The 22,546-nt window shown below is 37.2% G+C and overlaps 1 protein-coding gene across 6 annotated transcripts in view; it reads right to left on the bottom strand.

Annotated features, from left to right (window-relative positions):
- Ntng1 (netrin G1) overlaps positions 1-22,546 on the bottom strand; it is a 322,121-nt gene that overhangs the window by 39,124 nt on the left and 260,451 nt on the right. For 2 of the 6 annotated variants that reach the window (XM_076861733.1, XM_076861735.1), the window contains one exon: positions 8,766-8,900. The exons of 2 other annotated variants lie outside the window; for them this stretch is intronic. In XM_076861733.1, the coding sequence (XP_076717848.1) occupies positions 8,766-8,900 (135 nt within the window). Of the gene's footprint in view, positions 1-8,765; positions 8,901-13,398; positions 13,567-21,585; positions 21,646-22,546 lie in introns of all 6 variants that reach the window. 2 more of the 6 variants (XM_076861732.1, XM_076861736.1) reach the window with 2 other exon arrangements.

Below are 22,546 nucleotides of genomic sequence, written 5' to 3'. Positions count from 1 at the left end.
TTATTCTGGGCTACTAGTAGATGAAACTGTGTCTGCAGTTTTCCATGAGGGTAGGCATCTCACACATCTTTCTCTGGTAAGCCAAAATAGCTCTGTGGTGTGAAATGGGCAAATTGGGGCACACTTGTTATTCTCAGTATTTTCTTCAAATAAAGGGAAAAATTATGAGGAACTTCCAAGTACTGGTTAAGCTGTCCTCCCATTCAGAGCTGTGGGGCCTCTCTGAGCCAAGCATGGATAGCTAAGTAGAAGGTGAGTAGGCAAGTCTCAGAATAGTAGTAGGTGCTGGGAATTGCTATCTAGTATATGTCCACTATCTGCATTTGTTCTATTTTCAGCAACTCCGGAGCTGCAGATTTTAAATATCTTTAGGATATGATCCCCCCGTGGAGGGGCATTCTGAACAACTTACTCCTGCTAAGCTGGCTCCATCAGCATTTGCCTTTTATAGTTGCTCTGAATGGAGCCATTAGTGTGTAAAGAATTCCAGCACTTTCCACAGCATAAACCTTGCCCTCCACTCAGGGGTGGCACCAGGTTCCTGATGTATTAGAGGTTGGAGGGCTTTTTCTAACAATCCCAAATTAAAGTTAAGAATCACGGGGAAATAAGAGCCGCAACTGGAAGTTGTGGCTCTTAGCACCAGTGTATCATGTGGCATTCTCCTGCTGAATCAGGAGAAATTTCACAACTGGGGGCAACCTTGGGATTTGCTCTTCTGTCTGACAAAATGAGTCTTTCCCCCCAGGAGGACTACCCAGCATACTTGTAATGCTTACAAATTGCCTCTTTCTATCTTCTGCCTTTCTAATATTTTCCTTTTTTCAATTACCTCTGGGAGCCTCTGACTGGCTCTGTTTAAAGAGCACTGCCTTTGCACCCAGAGGAGCTGTACAGCAGGAACTTCAAGGGCCCTTTCTGAGTATTTATTGTTCATTGCTGTTATGTATGTGGTACTCAGCAAGGGAACTGATACTGGTGTCTGAGTTGCCAGCAAGGAAATTAGAAGCTTGGATTCAATGATGGCATTCATTTTATTGATGAGATCAACTGTTAGGGACAGAGATAAAAGAGCTAACTGAGTAAAATCCTATGTGTAGGACTGCAAAAGCTCCGAAGAATTACAGACACATCCTCATTTAAGTGACATGCTCCCTGTCAATGGATTCAACATGGGAGGTCAGCTGGTGAAATGTGAACTGGAAATTTTAATGTAATACAGCAAATAGGAAGAGACAGCAACTATAGGCAATTGAAAAATTACAAGCTAGGTTCAAGGTATTTGTCCAGGGAGGTATAATCTTCATCTCACAGAAGCAATTGGAAACATCGTCTTAATATCTCCATGATCACAAGTTGTCAGGCCTGGAGAAGTTAATCTCATATTAAAAAAAAAAAAGAAGAAGAAAAGAAACCCTCCTGAACTACAGTAGCAGAAAAGCTATGACAGAAAAACAATCATAAGAAAATACAGAGTTAAATTGTCTTTAATTTCTGACTTTTGGAGGACTGAGAACATGGGAAGTGGTAAGTAGGGAATCTGAAATGTGTGGGTAAAGAGTGGCTAGAGTCTGGAGGACAAATGAATGGCTAAACAGTAGTTCCTAATAAAAATCGACCTGGGCACTTCCATGTTACCTTTCTTCTGCTCCATGGGTTTGTTCTGAAGTCAGAAGTAGAAAACTGAAGAGATAGGAGGGCTTTTACACCCAAATTTTCATATAAGCCAAAACCCTCCAGAAGCATCACTAGAAAGAGCCCATAAAGCTTCTGTTTGAACTTTTCCAGAACTAGGAAAATTATCATCCCCTAGTGGATCCTTCTATGGTCTCAGACAGCCAGAGAAAATAGTTATAGGGAAACACTTCCTTCCTTTCACCCACATTGCTTGCTCTATCTTCCTGAGCTGACGGGGGCTGACGGGTCTACTTGATACATCATAGCCCTCCAAACACCTGCTGACAACTGTAACATGTCAAATCGTGTGATCACCAACCCACGTCACCTCTTCTCCATACAAAAAATCTTGCATCAAGGAAAGAACTCTCTTGCATCATTGTCTGCCATATATAAGATTCTGTTTCTAAGGACTAGCCTCTTGATGTGGGGTGTGCTAAGGGCATACTTCAGTGGAAATGTTACCTTCTTGGAGCTATGCTCAGTCTAAAACCAGGATAGCTTCTTGGCTCCTCAAGACATACTGTCATCTGGAATGAAGCTCTAATGGTCTTTAGGAGCTCCACATTTTTGTCACTTGAGTACTGCTCATGTACCACTCCCCCCAACCTTATCTGCACTTTTGCAATTTATTTTTAGTCTAAATTTTCAGCAGAAATTTTTACATAGTAGGGACTAAGTTATGCTCATCAGCACCTTTGAAGTATGGCTCTTGGATTGTTAACTTGGTTATTTTAAAAGTCTCTAGTTTTTCTGTAGTCTGTTGGAAACAATTTATGCTTTTATTTTTTAAAAATCAGTGATTAAGTGTGTGTGTGTGTGTGTGTGTGTGTGTGTGTGTCTGTGAATACATGGACATAAACATATGTAGGGAGGGTCTAAGATGTTGCCTTCTTTGTCAAAAACATTTTGAATTTTTCTTAATGTCTGGGATATTAAGAAAGATCCTTTGATATTAGCAATTATTCCCTTATGTGACACTGGCACCTCCACACTATCAGAAGGTGATTCTAATAGTTCTCTCAATTACTTCTTTCAGTCTTTTGGTGGAGGAATTCTCATTAAGGCAAGTAAGCATTTCAGCTGAATGCATCTTTTAGCACATATATTGATATTTGAATTCCTTCATTTTGGAATGAAAGGGGTCACAAAGTCTTCAAATTTTCTAATTTTCCATTAAGAATTTTTCCTCTAAAAATCAAGTCACCTATAATACACTCTCACAATACCTTTTCATGGTCTTCAATCTTGACTGAAAAATATTTCACTGCCTTTACCTGCTAATTCACTCTACAAGTCTGTCTTCTTAACCTACATTTCCCCTTTCTAATCCTATTATGTATTTCCTCAATAACATTTTACTCTTGCTTATCTTTATTCTAAGCATAAGTTCATTTCACTTCTGTGATACTCTTATTATCCCTGGCATTCTTGATGACTAGCATAGCAGGCAGTATAAAATGGGTCCTCAAAGATGTCTACATTGTCTTTCCCAGAACCCATTACCTTATGTGGCAAGTGACTACAGATGTCACTTAAAGATCTTGTAATGGAGAGAGTGCCCTGCATTATTTGTATGGGTCCTTCTATAAGTGAAGACTGGAAGTTGGGGTGTGGCTCAGTGGTAGAGCACTTGCCTAGTGCAAGATCCTGGGTTGATCTCTAGCAACACACACACACACACACACACACACACACACACACACACACGGAGACTCTTTTACAGCTGTAGCCAAAGAAAACTATGACGATGGAGCACAAAGAGCACAAAGAGCTGGAAAGTTCCTGGCTTTAAAGACAGGGGAAGAAAGGGGGCAAGCAAAGGAATGCATGATACCTCTAGAAATTAGAAAAGGTAGGGAAACAGATTCTCCCCTAGAGCCTGCAGCAGGGCCTCCCAGAGATACTTTTAACTCTTTAGATCTTTAACCATCAAACTGTAAAGAAAATAAATTTATGTTGTTTGAAGCTACTAAGTTTTGGGCAATTTGTTACAGCAGTAATAGAAGACTAATATATAGTTATTGAGCACTCTCTGCAGAGGAATGCATCTAAACCATGACATTTTGTTCCCAGAAGTTTCTTATTCATCTCCTGAAAATAATAGACTTTATTTTTTTTTTATTCCCCATGGTTTCTTACAGTATCTGGTTTGACTGTTTTATCTGGGAATTTTCCCAATATTTCACTTTAATCTAATTAAATATATTATTGATCAGGCTGTTGAGCTTCATACTAAACATGCTTCCCTGTTCTTGGTAATCTATGTCCTGATCTCTTCTAAGAACCCACATTCTGATCCTACAGGTCACGGTCTAGCAACTGGATCTCAGTCTCCTCCTTGCTAAATGGACTTAGTTCTTGATTTCTTACAGCTCTATTCCAAAACTGTGTCATTTAACTTACGTTACCAAATCTTTAAACTTCAAATACCCAGACTTAATTCCTTTGAAAGTATTATTAGCATTTACATATGTTATTTAAAAAATGGATAGCAATGGTGGCTTTAATAAACAATAGGTAGCAATGGTGGCTTTAATAAACAATTTAATAAACAATTCTCTTTTATAAACAATTTAATAAACCGAGAACTGTTTATTTAAGCATCTTACATATGCAAAGCATCTCACATATGCCCTCTAGGAAGACAACACAGCTCCTTACAGTCTCATTCATTCCACATGTGGCTATTTTTATTCTGTCAAACCAAATACTCATAAACCTCTGTGCAGTCCTCTTGGTGCTGGTAACAGGGTTAACTCTTCATATTTTATGTGCAGCATGGAACACTGCTTTCTTTTTAAAAGGTTCAGCTTTATTCTCTGAGATCTGGCTATTTTCTCTTTTCTGATTTCAAAAAGGGTCTTTTTTTTCTTTAATCTTATTTTTCTTCTCAACATCTCATTCTTCCACTGGCAACCTAATCACTAATTTTGACTCTGCCAGGCCTCCTTGAAACCTTTTTCCTTCTGTTTTCTTTTCATGCTGTCTAAAGACCATTCATTCTGGTGGTTGTCAAGTGTTTCACCTTTTCTTTCACAGAGACTAGCTAACATTTATGGGGCATGCAGTTGGTGACACCCTCAGGCAGCAAGTTCACTGATGAACCAGGAGTTCTTTAATTTCCACAGTTGAATCCTCACAGGGACTTTTGGGGTCAGCTTTGCGTAAGCCTCTTGTATCAGCCCTGTCTCTAACCAAAGGCTTTTTAGAAGCCCCTAGGTTAATAGTTCAGGGCTTCAATAGTGGTCAATCTTGCTGGAAGTCTGCACTAACATTGGACAATAAGATTTTGGATATGGCTTCTTATCTAGTATTTTGTTACTCTACATGTACTCGGAACTAAGTGATAATAATTGGGTGTTTTTCTGTGTACCACCAGGTCCATTTTCATTATTTTCCTTATTATTATCCCCGTTTCTTACATAAAAAAACAGGCTTAGAGAGTGGAAGTCATTTCCTCCAAGCCTTGCTAGTACTAAGGGAAGGAAACGGATATCAAGCCCAGGTCTGTATAACTCCAGAACCCACTTAAAGAGCACATTTATTCTCGTTGTTTCACTCACAGGATGTAAATGATAGCGTCAGTAATTGGATCCCTTTCTTCACTTTCTGTTCTGAAGTTCAAGTCTTTTTGGACTGCAGTTCCACACTGCTGTTTGGAAATCCTCTGGGATGATGAGAGCCCTGGACCTGGATATCTCAGACTCTGGAATCTACCATGGGCCCTGGCTGGCAGCACCTACCAAATGCTCACTTACTGCCAGCTCATCACTACTGTTATTACTGTCATCCCTACTCTACGACTGTCTTTCTTCTTGGCATTGGTTTCTTGTTGCCAGCTTAAGATCTCTGCCACTAATACTGTGGCCAAACCAAGAATGGGTTTGACTCAGACCAAGTAGCAGTGTATGTTTGAATGGAGGGGGAAAAGACAAAGAGTGGCATGAGGAGCATTTTGTGTGTGTGTGTGTGTGTGTGTGTGTGTGTGTGTGTGTGTGTGTATTTATGTGAGTGAAGACATAGGGATGACTGAAAAATATTTACTAACCCACCACCAGCACCAGCTAATCAGAATGGATACCTGCTAAAATACGAAGGCAGATTCCTGTCATGTTACCCTGTTAGTAGCTGGATCTTGATGCTGGTCTAAGAGATCCAAAGGAAAGGCACTTTCAGGAAATGGGGAAGTAGCTGAAGAATTTCTATATTTTAATATAAAATATTAGCCTATGTGGGTGGGTCTGAGGGAAGGCAAGAAAGATTTCAGAGTGAGTGCTCTTCTGTGCTCAAAAGTAAGTTTGAAATATGTTAAATTCGCATATCAAATCTAGTCTCAACCCATACCAATCCTTAAATGAATAGCTAGAATAATCTTTTCAAAAATAAATCCAATCCTTTAATTTCTCTGCTTAAAATCCTATGATGAATCCCATCTCTCTACAGTATGGTGGTTTCCATTCTTTATTCCGATAAGATGATCAAAACTACTCAATATTTCTGGAACATAGTGTGGTTAGCTCATGCACCTGTGCCCACTTTTTCTATCCTGGAGAGCTCCTCCTAATCCTTCAATACTCCCTAATCCTTCACTACTCCCCTTCTCTGGGGAGCCTTATGCCCATCTGAGCTGTAGTAGAAAATAGCCATGTACAAACTTCTTCCTTAGTTCTGGTTTCCTTCTATTATACCTGGAGGGCTGCATGCCAGCCTTTCACTCCAGATGGTGAAGCCTGTGTCCAAATGTTCACAACAGTTACCTCTTTTCAGCCTTGTAACCTCTATCATTTGCCCAATTCCTGAGTCATAGTGGGAACTCAGTACATCCTCAAAAAAATGGATAGTTTTATTCCCCATCATCCCAGTGGTCCATATAACAAGTATGGGGATGATGGAACTGAGGCACAGAGAGTTTTATGATTGGAAAACCACAGGCTTAGATACAGTAGGAATTTTTGGTGACATTAGAACTTTTTGGTGACATTATAATGTTTTGCAATACCCCAGTAAATAACCTAGAAAAATTGAGTTAGGCTCTTTTTGAGTTACTTTCCCCAAGCCAAGATGAATTTAGTTTCCACTCCAAACTCTTACCCTGTTTACACCCCAGGAATTCATTCAGTAGGTCCTCCTGGACCAAGAATTTTATATGACACTTTCTCTTTGAAAGGTGTATCTTAATTACAGTGTCTCCTTATTCTTTATGCCTTGAGTCTTAGTATATATTTCCTTTAAAAACTATTTTCAGTTGCAGATGGACACAATACCTTTATTTTGTTTATTTTTATGCGGTGCTAGAGCTCAAACCCAGTGTCTCACCCATGCTAGGCAAGCAATCTACCACTGAGCTATGCCCCCATCCCCTGGATATTTACTTAAATTCTTCTTCTGTACCTCTTTTCCTCTTCTGACTGCTTGACAGTTCTTCAGTGTCCAGGTTTTCCAGGATGAAAGGCTGCCCTCTGGGTCCTGTCTCCTCATGTGGTTCTGGGATCCACCCTTAGGGACTAGTGTTTTCTGGGAATCTATGGCACATAAGCCTTTTAACCTAGGGTCTTATCCAGAGTTTATGTGTAGGTGTGTAGCTTGACTTCTGAGGATCTGAATACCTTTTAATGCTCTTTCCAGCATGACTGCAGACCTCAACCTCCAGCTCTTGGATCCCATCCTAATCTTGATGTGCTCAATGCCAAATGTCTCTACTTACTGTCACAGTTCGTTGCTGCCCATGGCATTTCATTTTGGTTTTGCATTATGTATAAGTGTAGCTGCCAGATAACTATAAATTTTGTAAGCAGCAGATAGAACATTCTATAATTTCCTGTAGATTTTTCTATATAATTTTCTATAAAATTGGCTGTATTCAGCTATTATTATAGAATTTATCATGTAATATTTATTACATAGAGTCTAGCAGCTATTGTTGTATTACAGAAATAACATATAATTTCCCATAGAAATTAGCTCCAGATAGTTCCTGAATGCTGATATATATATTTTTTCAAGTATAAAGTAAGCAAAAAGAACTCTGGAGTTGTGTTGACCAATATGGTAACCATACATGTGGCTATTAAGTCTTGCAATGTACTGTAAATACAAAACACACTCCTGCTTCCAAGAACCATGAAAAATGGAAAACATATACTTCATAATTTTTGATATTTGAGGTTAAATAAAATAAGTTGTTAAAATCAATTTCTCCAGTTTCTTTTTATTTTTTTTTAAAAAATGTGGATAACAACATATCTACAATTCTATATGTGGCTTGCATTATTTTCTATTGAACTGGTTTACCCTAGAGGATACACCTTGTGATTACTTAGTATTAGAAAGTTAACTATATAAAGAGGCAATGGAAAATTAGTGCAGAATTAAAAAGCAGAAAAGGTTATTCATGGCAGGGGGAAGTTTCTGCTCAGATTTAAAATTTCTGTTCTATGTGTACACTGACATGCCACCTGCCTTGACAAGCTTTTAAGAAGACTTGGTAATATCCAGAGAAATGAGGCCAAACTAAATGGCACCTGTCTAAGGCTTGCCATGTGGTGCCTAACCTCAAAGGATTAAAGCCAATATTGATTTTTGTCATTTATTTTATCTTGGCATTTAAATATCCCTTAGATTTATTACTGCCAGGTTTTTGGTTAAGATTCCATGATGGGTATGATAGAAAAGGTGGTAATAAGTTATGTAGATATCATTTAATTTATGAACTCCAGAGCTCTAGGGTAGCTTTCAGTTCAAGAAATATATTAACCACATACACATCACCCTTCATTTTGTGGTGAGGATTTCCAAGCTGGGTCCCTATTGTGCTACTTAATTTATGGCCTGGCCAGGTACACGGATCTCCATATAATATTTCAATATAAGTTGCGCTCGCCATCACAGGTGACGAAGATGAGCCTCAAAGAAGCCAGCTGGACAGCTGATGGATCACTCTTTTCTATGGGCAGGGGCACTAAGTAGCCTTTAAAGCTTGTCAGAGATTTGAGTCTTTTTCTGCTCTGAGAAGCTGCACGCACAGGCCCAGACAAGCAGAATCAGCCATGCTGCAGCAGGCAGAGGGCAGCTCCCGAGTTACTTACGTTGACAGCCGTAGTGCCAGGAATTTCCCGGCAGACACTCATCACACTTAGGCCCTGTCGTTCCAGTCTTACACTCACAAAATCCTGAGCCATTACAACGATCATGGATTGAGCCCAAAGGGTTACAATAACACTCTGTAGAAACAAGACAACACACAGGCTGGAGACAAGTCCGCATGGCTTATAGGTTATCAACACAGGAGCATCACTTAAATGCATCACTTACTTAAAGAAAGATGTCCATTAATGAAATGCTTCAGCAAATATGGCTATTTCAGGACCATTTATTTATTTGCTCAGCCTTCCATGATATCATTTTTATGATATGGGAGGAAATCAACTGAAAACTTCCAAGGAAATAAGACATCATGTTTTTTACTGGTAACACATCATAATGGAGATTCCATTTGTTAGGGCATTTTTAGATGGCTTAATGAACACCATGAGAAGTTTGTATATCAAGGATAAATCAATATGCCATCAGTGTAAAATCTGTTTTAAATTATTCAAATGGGCTTATCTGTTACACTCAATATTCGAGAACTGCTGAACATTTAAAAAGTGCAATATGAAAGCACTTTGCTTACTCTAAGGTAGTTTTGCTTTATGGTTTGGGACAGCTCCTTAACTTATTTATGTATATACTGTTTTGTGATGAGCCCTTAGATGGTGTATTTGCTAGGCATGATGGTACAGCTTTTATGCAGCTGAGATTAATGATCATGAAAGAAAACTAAATTTCATAATCCCAAATAAATTTCAACCCAGATGTAATTTCAGATGTATATTTTTCATTATAATATCTGCTTCCAGGATAATACAACTTTGCATAGTAAAGAATGAACAGAACATTTTCTTGATTCAGCACATATTCTCATATAGGATATTTTTACTTCTGAAGCTCTATTGTATTTAACGTTTGAATCAGTAGGAATTCCTTGGGCTTTGATAAAAAGCCTGGAAGGAATGCATAGGCAGTGTGCCCCTTAGAGAATTTGTGAGCCAAACTCCCTTTCTTTATTACCAATGTATTTACTCTGGGGCAACTTATTATAACTCTCTGTCTCTCAATTTCTTTTATTTTAAAAGGGGCCCATTAAGAAGTTTTCTGCTAAAATCCAAATAATATTATACAACCAACCAACTGACTAACCGATTGAAGTTCAAAGAACTTCTGTTTAATATAATTAAGTTTAGTGTGTTAGATTAGCAATGAGGGTTCAGGGGTTAACATTATAGAGGAACCAGGGGCTTTACCCTAACTTTGTGTCATAGAGGCTAATTAGATAATTTCTTCAAAGAATGTGGAGTTCCTCAGAATTAAGATTAATTTCATGTTGTCAGATTTTGAGTTCAGCATTCTTATCACACAAGCATTTTTAGGGTTAACAGTGACATATGTAGGTAAAAGTACAACTCAATAAACTCTAAAATGCCCTCTTGCCTGGGTTGGTTTGTACTTAATAACTAGGTTTTTTTCCTTAAGGGACATTTTTTATTCTAATGTATATTTGTGTATGGGAGATGTTTTTAAAACATATTTTAAAAAATAGTTATTTTGTTGTGTTTTCCAGTGTTTGTGCATATGTATACTATGTTTGTACCTATACCAAAACTATAATATGTTCTTACTATTTAAAGCGTATAAGTCGACAGTGAATCACCAAAAATTTTTAAGCCAGTTAACAGAGTTACATCTGGCCACCATGAATTCACACACTGTGCTAGTTAATTAGCTCATAACAATCAATTAATGTAAGTTTATAGATGCAAAAAATGTAAACAAAACAAAACAAAAAAACCCCAAACAGTGTATCATCTAAGTTATAGTACATCATGAAAACACATATCAAGAAAAGGAGTGGTTTTACCCTCTACCTTACATATAAATAATTCAGCTTTTAGAAAAAATATCATCCATTGAGCTTTGTTGCATGGTAGATGTTGGGAAATGGGAATATCCTTGAAGGATCATATTTTAGCCTATGAAACTATGAATACACAGGACTATTATATTATAAAAACGCTTTGGGTGGCTTGATTAAAAAGTTATGCTACAGTTGATTTATAGATATTATAATTGTCTTGTGTTTATTTTGTTCTATATGAGGTACCTCTGATTACTTGATCTTGGGTTTCAAGGAGAATTAAAAATAATACATCATAACTTAGAGATATGTTTAGCAGCAACTGCTGAGCCCTCTGTTTCATTCTGATGCAAAGCTTTTTAGCAGGGATTATTAACAGTGATTACCCAAGGTCACAAACCATGTGTCCTCTTGCTTCCTGCTCAGTGCTCAAGTTTATATGAAACAGAGGCATGCGAGGGTGCCACCTTCACGTAATTGGTGCATCATCACAGGATGATTACATGCATCTTTGGAGACATGACTGTGTTTGGAATTTGAATGACAAATGGGTAAATTCACCAGTAATCACAAAGCAGTGATCACCGTGGCAACATGGATGAGCCAGCTGCATTTTATATTTGCCATAATATAAAATGATGCAAGTACTTTAAAACATCTATTTCAACACAGAGTCTACATCTATCAAAGATATGAGTTGTTCTCTCACAGTCAGGATGGTGAATTTAATTTCTGATTGTTAAAGAATTGACAAGTACATTTAAAAAAAATTTTTAATTTAGAAAAGACTTAGATAAAATTCAGTTTTTGAGATTAGTGTGTAATTTTGTAGTTAGGTAAATATCCATTCATTTTCATTAGTGCTTTCTAGATGAAATGATGTTAAAATTAATTCTCAATTACTTGTGGTGTATCCTCTTAAATTTAATACACAATCTTTTCCTTTAAGGCTTTTTCTTAATATTTATTTAAACTATTAAATATTGTGAAACATTGTAATCTTGCATGTTTTGTAAGATGATTAGGTTTTATTTTTGTGCTCCTATTTATTTTGCCTTTTCTGTTGCTTCCATATTTATAGCTTGACATTTATATATCTTTACAAATGGCATTCAGTGGAATACACTCTGCATTCAAAATTCAGACAGCTACATGTCTTTTGGTTTTTATTAATATCCTCAAATCTTTGAAACCCAAGTGTTATGAAGGCAATTGAACTTCTGTTCACAAGCTCAGAGTGGAATTGCTGCTGTCATCCAGAAAACATACTATGAGTCAAAATCTGACATGCTCAGCTTTGCTAATTGTGTCAGAGTGGTTAGGAGAGAATGTTCAGTTTTTGAAGTCAGGAAGCCCTTTGCTAAAGCTGAACAATTGGGTCAATTTGCCTTATTTTTCTCAAATAGCAGAAATTATCAATGTAATACTTACCCTACTGTTTTATAAATGAGGATTAAATTGAAAAAAATATTGCAGGTCAGTTCACAGTTTACCCAGTGTTTCCTGTGCTCACATCTACTAGTGATTTCACCAGGAGGCTCACATGACTTACCTAAGACATATACCTATTAAATAGCTAACTGGGACTTGAACCCAGCTCTCCAGGCTCTAAGTCCAGTACTTTCTTCACTACTTCACAAATAATAAATAAGGAAGCATTTTGAAAAATATAAAATATTGTAGAAATAAACAAGATTATGTATACTTCACCAAATTTAATTCAAAACAATTGTACAACTAATTTATGTGACACTTGACAGGAATCTACAAGACCTTGATAACCAAATCATTTCTTTCTTTTAAACATGAGAAGACCACCTGGAATTTTCCATAATGTGTATTTTATTTAATTTAGTTTTCATGTGAAAAAAACAAAGACTATCTTTAAAATTGGTGGTCTATATAATGAACTACGAGTATGGTAACAGTTACCATATTCAAAAGATATGCATTTCTTCAGACTAAGTTATGGAGTGAAATTCCATTTATTGTTTATTATTTTTCCATCTTTTTTTTTGTAAAAACAGGTCCTACTATGAGAAAGATAGAAGAAGCTTTTTTTTTAAGAGGGTAGGGTATCTAGTCCTCCCCAGGAGACAAGATCAGTAGTCATTGATGGAGGGAAGATATGTTCAAAGGACTCCACAGACCCAGTTTTCTAGGGTTCATGCATCTTGTAAGATTGGAGAATTAATTGAGAAATTACTTGTCATTGGGAAGACTAAAGGAAAAATTGAATAAATGGAATTTCTTTACTGTGGATGAAAAAGTCAGGCAAACGTTTCTATGATCAGTTGCTGGTAGCTTTCAATTCTAGATGGCAACATTTTTATTCCCCAAAACTTGATCGCCAAATATATGCATGGATTTGTGTCTCAAATTTTCATATTCATAATTAAATCCTGCACAATGAATTTCCATTTTAAAGTCAAATGTACAATCTATGTTCAAAAAATAAGTCAAAATTACCAGGTTTTAAGAATTCATGCAAAAAAAAAGAAGAAAAGAAAAAAGAAGGAAAGCAACTTATTCATTTCCTAAACATGATTTCTCAGACCAACAACAACATAAGGCTTCAAAATATAGCCCCCACATATGATTTCAACCAGTACAAATGAATTTTAAGTCTACCACGAGGACATTTGCTCCATTGAGAAAGTTCATTTTTGCACAGCTGTGGTGCAAATCATCAGCCTCTCCGCCCTAGATAGCTCCCCATAGCTCCAAAGGCACAGAACAAAATCTGAAATTATAATGGAACTGACCTATGCACACATTCTCATCGTCCAGCTGTGCAGAAGCATTTCTGAAGTAGCCCAGCCTGCATAACTCACAGTGCTGCCCTCTAGTGTTGTGTTTACAGCTCACGCAAATGACTGTATTTAGCAGATCGATATAACTGCATCGATTGGAGTGGCCGAAGCATTCGCAGTCTTGCAAGGAAGAACAGAAATGTATACAGAGTGTATACAGCAGCAGAGAAATAGCACACTACATGCTTGGGTGAAATGAGGGATGGAGAAAAGATGGTGGAATGACATCACATATATTGAATCAACACAACACATGGCGACAACAGGTGGTTGTGACTGGCATGGAAGTAGCATCTGTTTCAAGCAGGATAGAAAGGTTGGACATTCAGAACATGACTGAAGATCATTAATTCTTGGCAGACAAGATGAACAGAAGCATTTGCAGGTGTACACCTTTTAAAATTTGGGAAAACTTGGTTTCTATTGATGCAAAAGTCTAATTTCTGCATATGGAACACTTTACTGTCTTTGTACCATTTCCCCTCTTTTCTTTTCACGTTTGCAGTCTTTAAAAGAAGGAGGGAAGCACGTGAGCACTGAGGGTCAGAATCTCCTGTCCCCTGTGGCTCCTTTGTCTCACTATTGTTCATGTCAAGAGAGCAACCTGGTCAGGATTTCATAGAAATTGTGGCAAATTTAACAGGGATCAGGACAACTACACAATTTTACATTTTGAATTTTCCCCAGTGTTAAGAGAAGATGGATCATCATGACTTTCTTCTGGTCAAATCTGCATGTTTACATATGAGAGAAAACATAAAAATCAGGGAAATTATTCTTTAAAAAAATGTACTCTTACAATGTCCTTTTCTTTCGATTTTTGTGCTAAATCTGTTAAAAAAAAATAAAATAAAAAGGTGGAGTAGGGGGGCTGTAGGCAGCTTCTATATGTCCGGATTTAGTTTCCTTTTTCTCTCTAAAATGTTAGCCTCTGAGGCTTGGAGTGATGGTGGAAAAACAAGACAGGGAGACGAAGAGGATGAGAGCGGTTGGGGATGGTGGAAGGTGACTGAATTGCCTCATCTCAGCCAAAGCAAGAACCTGTTAATCTAATTCAAATGTTTAAAGATAAATAGTAAAGATGGTCCTTCTGTTGGAGAAATAGTTATTAAATGAAACAGAAAAGAAACTGTGAGTGATAAGTAGGTGGAAAATCTACCGTGTCTTCTCAAAAGATGGGGATAGGCCTAGCTGGACAATCGTAAGGTAGGACAATCCCAATACTGAAAACTGTTTATCTATAAATATTCTTCTCATTTGTGTCTAGATTTCATTTTATCCCACCAGAAAGCCAAACACAATCAAATTTGAATCCATTCATTCTTCCATCCATTCACTTATTCACTCAATAGTTCATTGAGTTAGTCTGTTAAGTTCTAGGTACTATGCCAGTAGTCAGAATACTTTTTCGGCCTACATAAAATCTGAGAAATATTGCATTTTGAGGATCAGAATAAAATTGAGTGTTATCAAGTAAGTAAAGAAGAATAAGGAAAGGTAAATATATCTAAAAATTGTTAATACACTATCACATATTGGAAGAGTGTGCTTCATTTGTTAGAAAGCTGATTAATCCAGTAGCCTGCTGAGGTCAAGGTCCTGACAGAATAATATTCAATTTGGATACAAGAAATGAAGGACCCAGGGCTTAACAAAAGAGTAGAAGATACCCAGGGAAGAAGAAGAAGTGTGTGAAGCCAAGTCACTTCCTGTCTTTGAGATCTGCTGTAATCATGTGCAGGAGTGTGGCTGGGAATAAGAATGGGGAGAAATCAGAGAGAAAGGAGGTTATTGGGAGAAGAAGGCATTGAAACATCAATATAGGAGGAGAAATAAGAAAATAAATTCAATAAGTCATGCCAAGTAAATAACACCACCACCACCAATAATAATAGAGTTACACATTACCAAAGTAAATTCTTTTAGTAAAACACAAGCATTCACTTCACTCCATGATACCTGCTTGAATTACAACTTGTGTGTACTGGCATCTCTGACTCCCTAGGAAACTGGCAAGGATTCTAGAGCTTTCGTCCTCTGAGGGTGTGAAGCAGTAAGAATCTTTCTAGCCTGCAGCCTCCCAGGAACAGTGGTTGTAGGATCCAAATCTAATTGTTCCCCAAGGATTTCTTTAGAGCTTTCTGAAGAGAGAGCAATGACAGAACCATCCTCAAGGTCTCCTCCTCTGGGGGAGGCCTGTGTTCTTTGTCCTTCTTCACATTCCCCAATCCAGGTTGGTCCTTGGTGTACCTAATTAAATGAATGAATCCATCTTTTTTTTTTTTTTAAGCATCTCTTATGTGTAAAAATTCATCTTTGGAACTTTTTGGAACAACCCAGAAGTTTGATTAGTTGGTAAGACAAACACATGCTCAGATAGCTAAAAAAAACAAAACTGTAGTGCTAAGAAAATGAAATAGACACACAAAGCAATCTAGATAGAAGGAGAAATTCATTTAGCCTGATGGAATTAGGAAAAATGTCCATACGACTTGAACATTGAAGCAGGTAGAGTTTATTTTAAAATGGTGAAGGGGGGTGGGTGGGAATTGGCACTTCTGGTGAAAGGAATAAAGAGCATGAGAGGATAAAACTGAGTGAATGTGAAGAGTGAAGCTGGAGAATTTTCATAACATGATTCCTTTGTGGTAAAGGATTCTGCAGGTTCTGCCCAATGGCCAGAACTACTTGCTTAGCTGCATCTGACAAAACCACAATGAAGAAAAAATATATCTGTAAAATATCCAAGGTCAGGGTTGGGTCAGAAGTTCAGTGATAGAGTGAGTACCCGCCTTGTGCATGCAAGGCCCTGTGTTCAACACCAAACACTGAGGAAAAAAAAAAAAAAGATATTCAAGCACAACATGCGGAGACGCATTCCATGATTCACCATGACCATTCAAATGTAGCGTCGTTGCCTACTACAATTCAAATTAAATGAGTAGTACACATTTCTGTGATGATTAATTCTTTGTGGGTCTCTTTTGGAAATTTAGCTATTAATTTTGGTAGAAAAAGTTAAATAATTATATAAGAAATCATGCTCAGCTAAACATACTATTTTAAACTTATTTCAGAAAATAAGTGAACATTTAAATGTTTTAAAATCTATGAGATGGATTAATAATAAATTAATTCTTTTAGAACATCTAGGACTCTTTTGTGACCTTAATTAAGCTATCTTCTCTGGCCATTATATATTTGAGAATATTAAATATGAAATTTTTTTGGAAAAAAATTTTGAAAATGATCTGAAAAACATGAGAACATGATAGAAATGAAAGGCATTTCAGATATATTATTAGAGTGCCATATTATTTTCCAGTTCTCTTGTTAGTTTACCGTTCTTTAATACCTAGGCCTTTCACTGAGGGACAAACCCCATTAATGATCATTAATGATATAATGTGAGTGGCATTCATATTAAGAAACTGAAAGGGTGATACTAATAGTTTAATAATTCTTTAACGCTCTGCCATGTCTCCCCTTCTCTCTTTTTCTCTCTGTCTCTCTCTCTTTTTTGTGGGGAGGGTACTAGGGATTTAACCCGGAGGCACTTTACCACCGGGTTACATTCCCACCCTTTTTATTTTGAGTCAGAGTCTCACTAAATTGCTTAGAGCCATGCTAAATTACTGAAACTGGACTTGATTTTGCTATTATACTACCTCAGACTCGGGAGTTGCTGGGATTACAGGCACTTGCCACCACACCTAGCCTTCCCCTTCTGTTCTTATTAAGTATGGAATCTATGGTCCATCCTTATATTTACTATACTTCATTGCCCCTCTATCCCCTAATCCTAGTACCCTGGGAAAACCTGATCTTGGTTAAATTCAGCTCTCCACCTCTCCATGTCTACATTCTGGCAGTTGAACAAGTTTTTCCTCCAACCACTTTGAAACCAATCCCACTTTTAATTAATGATCTTTAACTCAATGGATTCCTCAGAGCTGCCTGGCAGTCAGTCCTTCCTTAAAAGGGGGTTTGAGGACCATCACTCTCTTGGTGTGGTGTTCTCCCCCTTACCTACTCCTTCCATTTGTTTAAAATGTGTTTTCATTTTTCTCCTTATCTCCTTAAATATCTAAAGGTTTAGTCCTTGGACCTTAAGGTTCACCTTAGATATTTTCTGCCCAGTCCCATCTCTTTAAAAACCATCCACCTGTGGACCATTCCAAAATAATTATTTCCAGCCTGGACCAACTCTCCAGTGAGAGACTGCATTCAGACTCGTATACTGACTTGAACTGCCTCTTTAGTATCTCCACTTGAACATTTAATAAATACCTCAATTTTTAAGTGTTCAACACTGAGCTCTTGTGTTATCTTCCTAAAACTGTTGCTTACCAGGTGGCCCCGTCTTAGTAAATAACAGCTTCATTCTTCTTCCAAATGCCTGGATTTATTCTTGATGCACCTCTTTTTCCCCACTCCCTACAACCAATCCAATAGCAGACCCTCTTGGTTATTCTTTTAAAATACATCTCTACCATCTCATCCTTGGTTAAGGTCACTGTCACTCCTCACTTGGATTATTGCCATTGTTCTCCAATCTGCTTTCCTGGGTTCTACCCTTATGATTATCTCTTCTTTACACAGTAGTCAGAGTGACCCTTTCCCAAAGGCTTCCATCTCACTAGAATAAAAGGACATTATTCATTCCAGAAGCTTTGGCCCTTGGCTTCCCTGAGGCTCCAGGCCACCAGGTTCCTCCCCACTTCTGTGTGACATCTCAAAGTTGCTCCTAAAACATGTAGGTTTTTTTTCCCAGGATCATTATGCTTGCCATTACCTGTGTCTGGTGTACTCCTTCACAGAATCCACCTCAAACATTACACACTATTTGCTTCCTAGCTGCTTTTTAAAATCTCTGTTTAAAGAAAAATTTCTGACCACTTTACCTGAAATAATAGCCCCAAATCCAAATATCAGGACCCCTTAATTTCCTAATCCATTTTCTCATAGAATTTGTAATATCTGAAAATTATATTAAAAATTACCCTCTTATACTCCCACTATAAATATACAAGTGTAGACTGTCTATTTTGTCCATTCCTGTAATCACAGAACTGAAAATATCATTTGGCACATACTCATCACTCAAAAAATGATTTTGAATGAATGAATAAATGAATGAATGGTGATCCTGAGGCACCTCCTTTGGAGATGGAGTAGAGGTATATTTAAATTTATTATTCTACCACTTTAATCCCCTAAGAGAATCTAGCATATATTAAAGAGTTTAGAAAAACAACAGCCACACAATAAAATATAACTGAGTTAGTGATTATATTATCTGAGAATTTACTATATACCTATGCACAGATCAGTTTATCTAAAAGAGTAGATTTCTGAAAATTGCTATGGTTTTATACAGTTTTTGATCTCAAATCACATTGTAGATCATAAGTATATAATTTTCAGGTGTTATTACTGTTTTATAAACAAAACCAAATGAAAGGGAGTCTCCAAAGCACATATATATAATGATGTGGTAGGGCAAGCACTGGAAACACATATTTACCTATTTATTGAGCTGTGCTGAAGGGGGCATCACATGCCCAGAGACAAAGTGAACTAAGTCTAGTTCTACAGTCTAGTGCAGGGTTTCTCAGCTCAGCACGACTGATATTTGGGGCCAAATACTTCTTTGTTGGGTGGAGCTGTCCTGCACATTGTAGAATATTCAGAAACATCCCCAGCCTTATCCACTAGAAGCAGTAGCAACTTCTAGCCTGTGATAACTGAATGTGTCTCCAGATACTGTTACATGTTTTCCAGGAGGCAAAATTCTATCCCCACCCGCCATGGACACATTGAGTGTCATTGGTCTAGTATTCTAGTGAGAAGACAGGAAAAAATACTATGAATAATATCATATGTTTCATAATATTATATTAGGTATATTTCCATATTACATATTATATATTACATATATGGCACATGTTCCATCATATAAAACAATTATAAAAATAAAGTATTTCATAGTGGCTAAGTTAAAAAACAATAAAGGGTAGAGATATTTTAGAAGCAGAGAAGAGGTCAAAATTGACTTTCCATATTAGCAAAGGCTGGAGCCTCCTAAGAGGTTAGTTAAAAGATCCCTTTGGGGGTTGGGGTGGTGGCTCAGAGGTCGAGCGCTTGCCTAGCATGTGTGAGGCACTAGGTTCGATTCTCAGCACCACATATAAATACATAAAATAAAGGTCCATTGACAACTAAGAAATATTACAAAACAAAGATGCCTTCTGACTAAGACGGACTGGGGAAGTTGGAGTCATAGGGAAACAGAGCTGGAGATGAAGAGAATTAAAGAAAAAAAAATTGTCAGAAAGAGGAGGGGATTAGATTTCCCTTTTGTTTCTTTCTTATTGTTCTCCAGTTGCTTGTAATCATGTCATTACATTACCTAGGTGAATATTATATAAAATACTCTGAATGTGGCACAGGTAGGTATCTTTTTTCTTTTCAAATGAAAAAAGCTTATTCAAATCCTAGCTGATGAAAATTCATTTTAGTCATTCAAAAAGAGAGGATTTGGGAATAAGACTTTAGCTAGAAGGTAAAGGCACTAAAACTCAAAGTCTTTTCATCACATTAACAGGATGACACGTCCTCTGGGGCCTGGGGGAGCGCCCCAGTCATGAGAATGAAGAGGCTCTGACATTCTCTGGTCCTGTCCCGACCCCACCTTATCTCGCACCCTTCTGTAGCTATAGAACTTTTTCTACACATTTTACAATTATGTCTTCTTCATTAGGTGGCTTTTTGGATGTGTTTGAACCTCATTAGTGCAGTCTCTTCAAGAAATGAGAGAGTGAAAGACGCAGGGTCCAATTCCAGGTCAAGAGGCCTCTTGTGTATCCAGCAGCTTGATGTGATATAAGAGATGGACTTTGTAAAACCCCCTTTTATTTCCTTTCTCCTTTATTTCTTTGGGTCACTCCACAGATTTGCATATAATAGATGAGGAATGGCATTCCTACTGAGGCCTTAATGACTGGCTGCTACAGCTTTTCCACGCACCACCTGCCCAAATCAGCTTGTTAGTCTCTGAACGGGAGGCTGCTCTGTTCTTAATTTACTTCCCCAAATTTCAAATCTGTTTAGATTCCCCTCAAAAGGTCACCTTCCATGTTCCACAGTTCAAATACAGTGTGTGGCAAATGTAACACAAGGCTTAAATACTATACATTTCCCCTTTTTCTGGTCTCCTGACCAGTCTTCTCCTTTTCTTTATATACCACAGAAGGACAAACTCAACATTGACTAAATCTGGAAAATGATGAAATTCAGTAAGCAATAGGAAAGCTGTTACTGTCACTTTTACCAAGTGGTTCAAAGTAAGTTAGGTTTTGTTAATAATTATATTTCTTTGTAAGAGGTATTTCATAGGGAAAAAAAAAACAGAACAAAAAGAACAAAATGACATATGCCCAACAGTCAAGGGTGAAACATAAGATACACCTGTTACACAGGACACTTAAAGAAAAATGGTGAACTAAAAACAGAGTGTTTATGTTTCCTGAAAAACCTTCATTCTGTGAACGATGAATACTCGCTGGAATGGGTCATTTATGAGTCATAGATGAGATACTGCTTGCGTTCATTTGAAGAAAGTAATATGACTATTAATTTTGGATCATCATCAACATGGAACTCAGTGCAGATCTCCACAAATATTCTTCAAATTCATTCAAAACGATGTTTGGAAGCACACATTCCAAGGTGTTTTCATTTGACACAAAGTAAAATGGGCACCATATATGGAAGCTGCCATTCTGGCTTCATGGAAAGTTTCAATGAAACGCACCCTAAGTGGGTTTCCTTATTTTCAATGCTAACAAGTGTCCAAGTCAGGGATCTTAGATTATGGTCTAAACAGAAACCTAGACTGTTAAAATTAGTTATCACACATTAATCTTTCAGAAAACAAATGTTGCAACATCTTTAATTGTGGTCAAATTTCTGAGTGAAGCATTTTTATTTTCTTACGAATGACATTCTCAGGTATCAGTCAACATGCCTCACCAATAAGCTGATGGGTACACTCCACAAATATTCCAGATTCATACAGTGCAATGTTTCACAACACATAACACCATGAAATCACTGTATGAATCCAAGAATTCCTACCTCTCTTGTGGTTTGCAACTTGAACAGAAGAAACTGTTGACAAAGCTAATTTGGGAGCAACTGGATAGGTTTAAAAGAATGAACAGCAAATTAGAAACAATATCGAAACTTTCAAACTGTAATATCTTATTAACAACCCACTCGAAAAGTAGCCCTGAATGGAAAGACTTCTTGTATCTCTTGCTCCTGAGAGTTTGTTTCAATTACCAAGGAGGGTTTCTATTTGGCTGAAAATGGTTCAACATTGTCAGTAATAAAGTTTAGAAGCTTTATTTTCAGAGGCAAAAGAATTATCACTTAAATCAAGAATCCAGTTAAGTAAAGATTCTTCTCCCATAACAATATGGATATTAGGATCCCCAACTGTACCTCTTTTAAACTAGAAGTTATATTGTACAGTTAATTAGCAACATCATGGCCTCAATTCACTGTATCACTCTGTCTCCATAAGTTTGTCTCCATATAAACCAGCTAGACCACTTTCGGTTGAACTATCAGACATCACAGGACACAATGGTCAACCATTCAGCAGCATTTGGGCCTTGGTCTCAGAGTCACCTTGAACATGAGTACCCTTAACAATTATCATTTTCTGTTTATTCTCTCCATGATAATATCAGTTTGTTAATGTCAGGGTTTTCTCTCTAAGTTTGCCTTGCCATTTCTTTTCCAATTATTCATGAAGAATTGCTTGTGAAAATAACAAAAATGGAATTGAGCCTGATGTTCTTTGCAGATGTTGACAAGATAAATTACGGCTCCACAGAACTGGCTGCTGCTGCAAAGTATGCCTTTCACTAGAATTTCAAGTTCAAGCACTTTATTCAACTGTGCTGTTTCTTAAATAGATTCATTTGAGTTCATTATCCATATTCTAAACCAGCACAACTGGCATTACCTAACGATATCTCTGAAAGCTTTGGGTCCTTATGACACTTGCAGAAAACAAAGCAAAATAATT

The sequence above is a fragment of the Callospermophilus lateralis genome, chromosome 7 (assembly GCF_048772815.1).
Source record: "Callospermophilus lateralis isolate mCalLat2 chromosome 7, mCalLat2.hap1, whole genome shotgun sequence".
Classification (NCBI taxonomy): Eukaryota; Metazoa; Chordata; class Mammalia; order Rodentia; family Sciuridae; genus Callospermophilus; species Callospermophilus lateralis.
Note: the sequence above shows the minus strand (reverse complement) of the source record. Positions and strands in the feature narration are given on the sequence as shown.